Source organism: Glycine max, chromosome 17 (assembly GCF_000004515.6).
Source record: "Glycine max cultivar Williams 82 chromosome 17, Glycine_max_v4.0, whole genome shotgun sequence".
In the NCBI taxonomy this organism is placed as follows: Eukaryota; Viridiplantae; Streptophyta; class Magnoliopsida; order Fabales; family Fabaceae; genus Glycine; species Glycine max.
Window position 1 is genome coordinate 39,257,505 of NC_038253.2, and position 10,813 is coordinate 39,268,317.

The following is a 10,813-nucleotide window of genomic DNA, read 5'->3' on the forward strand; positions in this document are numbered from 1 at the left end:
ACGTACGCGCGGTGTTGGGGAGAATAAATGCACTCGCCGTGACTTTAGGGGCAGTTTCGTCAATGGATAATGGTTTACGTCAGTTTTGCGGTGCTTTCGTGGGGCTGGAGGCTTTGTTGACACGTTATTTTATTTTTTTTAAAGAATAACTAATCAAATTTATCCTCAAAATCAAAATTGCGATATCGTGAATTGATTGATCATTTTATTATTAATCTATAATGTTTTTAAAATTTATTTTGATAATATATTATGTATCTATTGAGGATTAATTTCGTATTAAGTGGTAAAATTTAAAAATAAATTTATTATTAAATTATTGGTAGAATTAATTTTGTTACATTTTTATATTAAATTAAAATTTTTTTTTTCATAAATTAATTAGTCAGTGTCTTACATTTTTTAAGGGCAAATTTAGGTTATTTATTCTTTTTTTAATTTTGATAAAATAATAAATATAGTAAACGGATGAAAACGACAACGAGAGAGAGAACTATAAAGTATAAGGCTTGAAGTTGGAATTGGATATTTGCGTTTCGACGAGGGAATGAATCTTCGGAGAGACGTTACGGAAACGACACAGCTCAAAATTTTATAATTGGTCGTTAACGGGAAAAATTATAAAATAGCCGCTTTCCTTTTCAGCGTATCGAAATGGACCAAGGTACAAAAGTTCGAATGAACTTGGTAGCCTATTATCGATAACTACATACTAAAACTAAACTAATTAATTTAGTTTTAGAGCTTACAAGTAGGAAGGTTGCTTTACCTTTTGAGTTTTTTAACCTTTATAAACTTTTACCTTTGATAGAACCCGAAGGACAAAATTCAACTAAAGAACTATATATTATTAGTGTTTTTTTATGGTTTTTAATTAAAATTGAAGTTTTTTCTTTTCAAAAACTATAAAACGTATCCCATTAAAAGCTAATTAACCGGCTAAGAGAGAAAACAAAGGAGAGTATTAGTTGATAACAACATCATTTTTTGAATAATTATAAGAATACAATGAAATCAATATGGCGATTACTCTCTGTATCCATTGGTTGCTATGGTGCGCACAATTTAAAAATTAACTCGTTTTTTTTTTATTTCTTAAGACCTTTACAGATGCAATTATTTTGTCTTATTGACTTTAAATTAAATGATAAGTTATATATCAGGCTTAAGTTATAATTTTGTTTTCTTAATTTCTTAAATCTATCATTTTGGTGTCCTGAATTTTAATTATAATATTTGATCCTCATACTTATAAAAATTGAAGAAAAAATTATTAATCATAATTTTAATTATAGTATTTAATCCTCTAATTTCTTTTAGGAATAAAAAATAACATCAAGGTTTATAATGATCTATGCATTGTTGTTTAACCAACATATTCTTGACTAATTTTGATATTTTAAGTTACGAAAATAATTAATATTTACATATATAATAAACATTCACCAAAAAATAATACTCATATTTAAGTTTTTTTTTGGAAGGCGTCATTATACGAAAATTAAACATAAAAATAATTATATTGACATCCAATCATTATAAATCATGTGCTGCCTTTCACTAATTAATTACAGTTCATCTCGCAGTTTCGTACGTGGATATATGCATATCTCCTTTTATTTATCTTTTTTACTAAAAAGAGGGGAAAAAAACATTTTTGAAGAAGGATAGTTGCCCGTAATGACTCCGAAAATTAGAAAAGAAATACTTGCACGTAATAATAATACATAATAAAGTAAGATTTATTAGTAGTAAATTGTATTCGTATTATTTTACGTTTTTGGGTAATTTTCACACATCTATAAAGAATAATTTATCATGAGACGACTGAAGGATGAACTCACGGCGAGAGTTTAATTTTTGTATCCTATCAACAAATTAAAAATTATTCTAAAAATCACTTTTAAAATAATTATTATAAAAATCAATCATTTTTTCTTACTAATAAATCAATAATTTTATCATACATAATAATTTAAAATTAAATACTATGTATATACTATGAAGACAGTAACAAATATGCATTAGGAGGTTTGAGGTAGCTGCCACCATTAGTGACGGTATAAAGAATTCTAGACGGTTAATAACTTAAAATTGTTTTAAATATAAATTTTAAAGAAACTATAATAAAAATGGGTATTATTTAGACCCACATAAAAACATGTATCCTCCAATAGGCTACATGTTATAGCATAGCTTCCATGTTAGCGTAGTATTCGGATGCAATTTTAAACACGAACAATCAATAATTTTATCATAGCTATAATGATATAAAATACTTATATGTATTCCATACATTTTAATTATATTTTTTTTTGCTTACTTTTTTGTATGCATTCTAAAAATATACCCTAAAACTAAAGAGAACAAGTTTTTGTTGTCCAACTTTAATATTCCAAAAATATTTTCCGCCTACCTATAAATATTAGCAGAGAAAATTGAATACAAGATCACATCATTGTGTTTTACCATTCTATCATGACATTTTCGATGGCTAGAGTAGAACATCATTGCTCTGGTAAACACATTCACAATCTGGTCTGATTTAATTGCAGTTAATTATTGTTAGTTAGTCAACTTGGTTGGCTAGTGCTAAACACTTACATAAATAGGAACTGCGTGTTCTAAATGATTTCCATCAATCAAATATTTGTCAAAGGAATAAAAGAATAAGATCAATTATCTTATAATTGGGAAATCTAGAATTATAAAGTTCATTTAATAGTAAAAGAAGAATAGAAAAAAAAAAGGAGAAGTTTTGGGTTTAAATCACTTACAGAATAAAAACTAATAATTAATATTTAATTAAAAAGAAAATATAAGATTAATTGGATGGTTAAAAAAAACTCATAAATTTGATTTGTCTTACTAATAAAAAATTAATCATTAATATTTACTGATAAAAAATATTAAGTGAAAACAATGAAAAATTACCGGGATTTGACCTTTCAATCCACTTGGACTCGTCACAAATTCTCATTCGGATTGAAAAGCTCAAGGTGAAATTAATTTGTAAAACGCATCACATCATAAGTTCCAAGTCATGAGATTTTGAATCTCATTTTCAAACCCTTCCTCGGATGTGCATGCTATGCTACATATGAAATAATTGTCACGTTGCTGCGACACATTTTTCATATGTATCCTGAAGCACCTGATGTTGTCGGGGTCGGACAATATATCCTTTGTACCACCAAGTACCAAGTGAAACATCAACAGTTTTTACCTCAATTTGTTTCTTGCTGCAAAATTGGTAATTAATTAACTGTATCTTTTAGATCTAGGTTGCAAAATAAAACCAGGGATAGCCACTTTTAGCTCTTAATAGCTTCTGTCCTGTGTGAATGTCTTAACTAAACTTTACTTCCACCTAAACGCGTGACCATCATCATCTCTCATATTTAAGAAATAGGGTATCTCTCTGGTATTAATATTATGTTACCGGCAGCTTTCGGGGTCGTAAGTTAATGCTTCACAGCAGGTAAAAATTGAATTCCCAGAGCAATAACATACATTTGGATTACCAACAACTAACACAAATAATAACAATCTCTATCTCTTAATTAAGAGGTCAAATATTTAAATTTGTTTAATGAAATACATCATGTTAAAAGAATAACATTTAATTTATATACACTCGTGATTTTAATGAAGATTGATCATTATTTTTGAGAGCACAATTTTATACAAATTAATACCATGAAGATGCATTTGGATCTGGGGTGCGGAAGCATGGGAAGCACTATTCACAAATATATTTGAAAACCAGAGTTTAATAAAAATGGTATGGACACTTGGACAGGTACACATGCATGCATTCACTTTTTTTAACGCGTACAGGACCACTAAAAGCTACTACTTCCTTCCTGAGCTCTCTATTTCATTATGGTTCTTTTTCTTTTCCTAACGATCAGCAAATTAAAGATAAGTGTTACCGTCCATCAAAAGTCGTCAACATTACCTTTATTTTCCGCAAGCCATTGCCGATTCCGATTAATTCGAGAATGTATTCGTATTTAAGGATTCATTTTACTAGCCTTTTTTATTTGATTGATATGGATCATGGATGACTTTATAATACTAATTATTATGAACAACATTTATTGAAATAAGTAGCAATAATTTATGTCTTTTAATTAAATAATTTGAATTTAAATTCTGATCTTATATATGAATTAATTACATTGTGTTGAAAAAAAAAATGCTAACATCGTGAATGCTTACAGTAATCAACAGACTATTTCTGATGGTAAATATATTTGGTACCAATAAAATTGTTGTGGATGGAGTTTGAGGCTCAATCCATGTAATGGGTCAATCTTCCAGCACTGTAGCTCAAATCACAGGTGTTAATTGAAGTCAACATCCACGCTCCAGAGTTACACTCATGCATGAACAACAAATCATACTTTAGTTTCGAAGAAAATTACCATGTTATAATAAAACAAGGCAGTGTTGTCTTGAGAGGCTTTAGCCCAGTGTCCATGAATCTAGCTCATCTCATATTTCTATAAATATTATTAGAGGTACTATAATATGTAAGCATTATCCCTATGGTAAGCATTGAGTTGGGGAGGCATTGGAATACCTCCTTTTACGGGTACTCACCCTTATTCATAGTGTTTCAACCATATCGCTTAGTTATATCACCATCAGAAGATCTTGAGTCTCGGTTCACAAGGAGGGCATTTCAGTCAATAGAATTCAAAGTTAAGTCTAAATCAGCGGGGTTATCTCATATACACATCAATAATCTATAACTATTTACATATTTATTGTTTTTAAATTATTTTTTAATATATATAATTATTTTATTTTTTTTCTTAAACTTTAAAATGTAACTATTGTCATTATTTTCTTCAATTACTTTTTTTTTATATAAAAAAAATACAGATAAAAGCACAAAATATTTCTCTTTCAACTAATAATAATAATCCGACTATTAATAATGATAATTACTCCTTTTAATGTATATATTTTATATTCTTAAATTATTCTTTAAAATATAGAATTGTTTCAATTTCTTTCTTGAAACTTTAAAATATAATTATTGTCACTACTTTCTTCAACTATTTTTTTCTTTTTTACTCTTTTCTTTTAAGAAATACAAGTAAAAATACAAAGTGTCTCTGTTCCAACTACTAGTGCTAATAATGCTTGGTAAACTTAATTAATTAGCCATCCGGCACCCTCATTGGACCATCACCCCCACGAGAGGAGTATTAATGAGAGATGATGATAGCTTTCTAGAATATTTAGTAAGGAACAATCATGTTGTCCATATAGAGTGAGAGAAAACTTGGGCAAGGAAACAAAGTGTAAAATATATATACTGGCTATTTGTCTGATGAGAAAATGCTAATGATGCTAGTTGTTATGACTGTTTTATTGCAAATGCGAGTGGTGTGATCATTGCGATAAACTTTAATTGCAATAGTCATTAGATAAATAAGTACCCTTTTTACAACAGAAAGAAGGGACAATTGGCTCTTTGATATGATTTCGCAAGCTAAGCAAAAGGCATCACTTTTCAGGATGCTGTGTGTGTCTTTGTTCATTCTCCTCTCTTTATATCTTTCCCTTTGCTTTGGTAGTGCTTGTCTGCTTGAGGTCTTGTAGGCCCTAGCTATTTCCTTAACCAAATCAATTCACTAGTTCACACCAAGAAACTACACACGCTAAAATACTATTGATACGTACCCATGTTACACGTTTTTCATCTATATTATGTAAATGTAAACTCATAATCTCTCTATATATAAATTCTGTACAGCCAACAAGAAAATATTTTTTTTTTTTTTACTTCTCACTTTTACTGTTTCTCTCTCAATCAGTCTCTTCCTATTTTTCTGATTATTTTAAAAATGGTGCATGAGCACGAGTCTCTCCGTAGTTTTATTTTAAAACTTGTTAATTTATTTTTACTTTTTGAACTTTTATGTGATGAGGTATCAATTGCTCAGCGTTAATTTTTAAAATATCGATTTTCTTGTTTAATTTTGAATTTATGTTTTTTTAAAATTTTATATTGTAATATAACTTTCGAGTATTCTTTTTTTAAAAAATTCTTGTATTTTTTGTTCGAATAATTATAATCATTCATCCACTTTTTTTTCATCTTATTTCTGCATTTTTTTTTCTATTTCTCTCCTCCTTTTTCATCACATTTATCGTTTTTTTCCGAATTTTTTTATCTCTCCTTTTATACTCGAATTCATCCCAAAATGAAATGGACATTATGGCTACTCTTTTTGGGTCTGTTTCATTTTGTATCCCTACTTTCTAATAGCTCCGAACTAAAGGTTGTGGCCTGTGGGCGACAATTTGATGGAAGAACACAATTATTATGGGCAAAAACTCAAAATTGGCTTATATATAACTTCTTACCATTTTATGTGGTTGTTACAATCATAAATTCGACTCAGCTTATACATTCCCTAGTCACTAGAGAATGTCGAATGGGTAGGACCAAAAGGATAAAGAAATATCTGAACAGCCAACTGATGCAGCCATGATTTTCTAACTACCATAATCTCTTTTGTAATGAGGATAAATTAGTAAAATAGCAGGTGGTTAATTTCTTAAAAAGAACCCAAAGTTTGCTATTGGACTATATTCTAATCAACTCGGATTGACTAATTTCTTAAAGCTTACAACATATAGTATTAAAAAACAACAAAAACGGATACATGCACTTTTGTCAAGTTTCTAATATATATAATTCTCCCCCCAAAATCTCACGGATTTAGGTATATATTATTATTTAAGCATATATCATTTTGATCACTTCACTTTGTCCGCTTGAAAGCACAATATGACTAGAATTTACCTAAGAAAAACTGAAGAAATTTGACCAAGATCGAGGTTGAGAACATTGTAAGAAAAGGAGTATCAAGTCGCATTAGCAAGAAAAGTTATATATGCGGAATTGTTGGTTAAGAGGTCCACTATAAAACGTGTGATACTAATTTTATGATTAGCTAAAATTAATCAAACCCACACTAAGAAATTAGACTAGTTGGGAGTTCCGAAAGCATCATCACTTGAGAAACACTTCAAACAATAATAATGGGTTTCCAAAAGTACAACTCTTTTTTCTGTCAACCTTACTAAATAATATTTGTGCACTTTAAACATGTTAAGGGTTCAAGGGCTTCAAGAAAAATGATGGATGATTTGCTTGGTCCCATTAATATATATCAATTGGATAATTGAGAAGGCACGGCTTGGGTTTGAAAGAACGAGTTCCATCCCTACGTACAGCTGTTACATCTTTAGAAGACCAAGTCACCATGACATTGCTAGGTATTATTAGGGAGTCAAGAAAAAGTGAATGAGAAAAAGAAAAGGCACACTTGATGGGACGTGAATTGAAGGACCTCTTTACTTCTAATAGTAGTAATCCTAGTGGCAGTGGATGATGAAATTTTTTGGGTGATTAAGCTACATGAGCGACAATAATTTTATCTTAAGCAATAAGTGACTCAACAAATTGTCTAGCCCTAGTATGGTATTATTCTAATCAATTTTGGATTTCAATGGATGCCAATATGCTTTCACTTCTGGTGGCGATTATCTTCAACAACAACAAAACATTTAATAACTAAGAGCCCTATTAAAGGATTAGGCAATTATTATCTTTACAATTACACTTAAGAGACTGGCTTATTTGCGGCTATTTGAAGTGTACCATATATTTGCAATTTCCCCATGGCTGCCTTTTTATTTTTGCTAATTGTCAGCATCCCCAAGTTTCCTAAAAATTAAATTTCAGAAGAATGCTACTAACATTTTTTTTTTGTCTTTCTGAAATTCATTAGAAATATATAAAAAAAAAATGAGATAATTTCTTATTGAATACTAGTATATCTCGAATGCGTAGATCAATCGGCACAACACATTCTAGTTTAATAAATAATTTAGTTTGAATCTTAAATATATAACTACATTAAATAATTGAAAAAGAGTTTTTTATTCTATACTAAAAATGTTTCTCATGATTAGCATGAGTCACTAAAAGCCTTGTTGCCAACTTGATATTCTGGTGCAACTAAATATAAGACAAAGCTACTAACTGTCCCATTTTGACAGAATTCCAGTTAAAAGTAGTAGTCATCGTAATGGTCAAGGCTGGCTAGCTATATATACCAGATTCGCCAGTTTTAAAGTATGCTTCCATTACTTTTTGGACCATCTACCTCAATTTCAATGAGAAACAAACAGTATGTATCCAATTTGAGAATATACGATTAGAGTGATAATAAGTAATAACTATGATCAACAATTCAATAAATTCATACTTCGTAAGAAAGAAGGATCAAAAGAGAAGGAAAAATAAACATTAGCTGAAGTTGCACAAACACAAACTAACAAACATAGGGATCCGCATGATCCTTCTTAGTACGTACATTGGCCACTACAGAGGATGCCTAAAGGCACAATTTTCTCTTTCTCACAACTAGCACATGAGAAAACTAGGATTACAGAGTCTGGCAAACAGAATATGAGCATAACAATGTACAAAAAAGCTGACTAAACGTGTGAAAACTGCAAAAAAAAAGTGCTACCGACACACTTTTGAACAATCTCTTACCCCACAATAGGAAAAATGTTAAAAAGAGTGTGATTAGCATTCCTCTTTTGAGCATAGTCACTAGAATGCATCATGAGAGCTGCAAGTTAGTTAGAATCTCCAGGCTTAGGATGATTAGGAGGTGAAGGTTTTGGGATAATATATGGATTAAGAGGGGTTCCATGCTCAATAGGTCCTGGATTTATAGATGCCTTTGATGAACTTGGCACTGGATCAATGGGATTGTAATCATCCAGAGTCACTTGACCTATATCATCCTTATTGTAAGAGCTGCTTTTGATAGTACCACTGCCATTTTCCTGAAATTTCACAGAAGAGAACGCTTGTAAGATACAATTGATCAGAAATAAATTATCATCTTGCATGCTTGTCAGTGTAAAGTATCAACCAAATAAAACCATTTTAGGAATCGCTTTTAAAGTAGTTAATATTTTAGTAGGTAGTTTTTGTCAATATTTTTTTATCAACAAATATTTATTGTAAGTTTTTGTTAGTAGGGAAATCAAGCCCAGATTTTTTTTTTCTTAACCACCCAATAAATCTTATATCTCCTTAAAGTAGTTAATATTAAAGTAGACAAAATTATCATGCATGATAATATATAATTGGTTGATAGAGTAAAAAAAAGTTATATTGTGAGAGGAATCTAACTAAATTCCCATCATAATCAGGTTTTGATTTGTTTTAACCAGCATGGTAAAGGGTCAGAGCTTAAGTCCAAGGATTATAAAGCATTCATACCTTAAGTTTCCTGCTTACTGCAATCGATGTGGCTTTATCATCACAGTTGGTAGCAATGAAATCTGATTTGGTATTGAAAAAGTGTGACAGGTTAAATACATAAAGGCATCAGAATTTAACAATCTAAACAATAGAGCAATATTTTGGTTGAAGAATATCATACACATTATCAAATATGCATGGAAAAACTGAAGGGGAAATCAATCATCAGTCACTTTTACTAACTAGTATGAACTATCGAGTTTAACTTTTTAGAGTAAATCTACTAACTTTCCAAGAGGCTAACATGGATGAATGCTATGATTAGCTGATAAAAAAATGCCAACTGTATCAGGTGTATGTTGAAAACTTAAAAGCATGTCGCCTTTTTCTCCTGAGCAATAATTTTAGAATAGAGGCAAACTTGAGAAGTAGAAAAATGCATTTATGCTATGTCAAATCATAAACTATTCGTACAATATTTAAGAACTCATGTTTGTGGTTGAACACTACTAAGTTGTCTCAAGTCTCAACATAGTAGTGTTGGCTGTGAGAAAACAATCAACAGAATAATAACATAAACAACTTGTCAACTACAGAAAATCATACACAAAAGGGAAAAAAATGCGATTTTTTCCTAGAGTTTGTGGATTGGAAGCTGCCATCACTAATGCATGCATGCATCCTTATCTCTTCAAAGAAATCTAAAGTAGAATAAAAAAAATGGATCAGAGGGAAATACAATATTATTAAAGACATCCCATGTGTCTTTTAAACCGATGAGTTTGTCTTACACGGTGATAATAACAAAACATTTGACATAGAAGTTGAAGATATTTACATTATTGCAAGAGATCTAATTTTCTCAAATGAAATAAAGAGTTACAACAAATGATAATAAAGGAAAGAAGACATATATATACCGGGAAACCATGAGGCAGAAGTGGGACTTAAGAAGTTAAGGAACGACAGAGTTGCTCCAACCACCAAGAGCAAAACAAAGAAGCCAGAAACCATCTTCATGTTGTGATCAATTACTGCTTATCAGTTACAAAATAAATCTCAAGTGGACAATGTCCTTAAAGTGAAGTTACTATAAACACACACACTACACTACAAACTATAGTGTGTAACCCTTCTTGAAAGAAGGAGGCAAGAAGCAGGTTTAGTCACTGAAGGTTCATGAGACCAAAGTCTACACCTCAGAACGCGGAAAGATGGTAATAAGTTTGAAGGGGTGGGAAAAAGATGAGGTTCATAAACCAAACCAACCCTTTTCATATGTGTCTTGCATTATTTTATTGTATTAAACACTTTTTTGGCTAAGTTGCTTTTTTCTGTCAGCAATTAACGTGCTTGGGGACTCGCGTTCCACTACAACCTTTAGTGCATGCATTAAAGACTCGTCACTCATGAGCCTCTTCATTCCCCACTGCTCTATCTGCAGCTCCAACAAAAGCAATAAACATCTCCACTGGCACCGCAATGAATGGCAATGAA

General features: G+C 30.6%; 1 protein-coding gene across 1 annotated transcript; it reads right to left on the reverse strand.

Moving 5' to 3' along the window:
• Positions 1–8,319: 8,319 nt before the first annotated feature.
• On the reverse strand, positions 8,320–10,548 carry LOC100527002 (TWS1-like protein). The gene is made up of 3 exons (NM_001250203.3): positions 10,237–10,548; positions 9,335–9,396; positions 8,320–8,892 (listed from the first exon to the last, which is right to left on the reverse strand). The coding sequence occupies exons 1-3, from the start codon at positions 10,334–10,336 to the stop codon at positions 8,680–8,682; spliced, it is 375 nt and encodes a 124-aa protein (NP_001237132.1). The 5' UTR covers positions 10,337–10,548; the 3' UTR covers positions 8,320–8,679.
• Positions 10,549–10,813: the final 265 nt, after the last annotated feature.

Excerpts from the sequence above, each read along its gene's own strand:
- LOC100527002 (NM_001250203.3), bottom strand. The coding sequence starts at position 10,336 with ATGAAGATGGTTTCTGGCTTCTTTGTTTTGCTCTTGGTGGTTGGAGCA. Across the intron at positions 9,397-10,236 it reads TTCTGCCTCATGGTTTCCCG|ATTTCATTGCTACCAACTGT; the intron begins GTATATATATGT and ends ATACCAAATCAG. Across the intron at positions 8,893-9,334 it reads CAGTAAGCAGGAAACTTAAG|GAAAATGGCAGTGGTACTAT; the intron begins GTATGAATGCTT and ends GTGAAATTTCAG.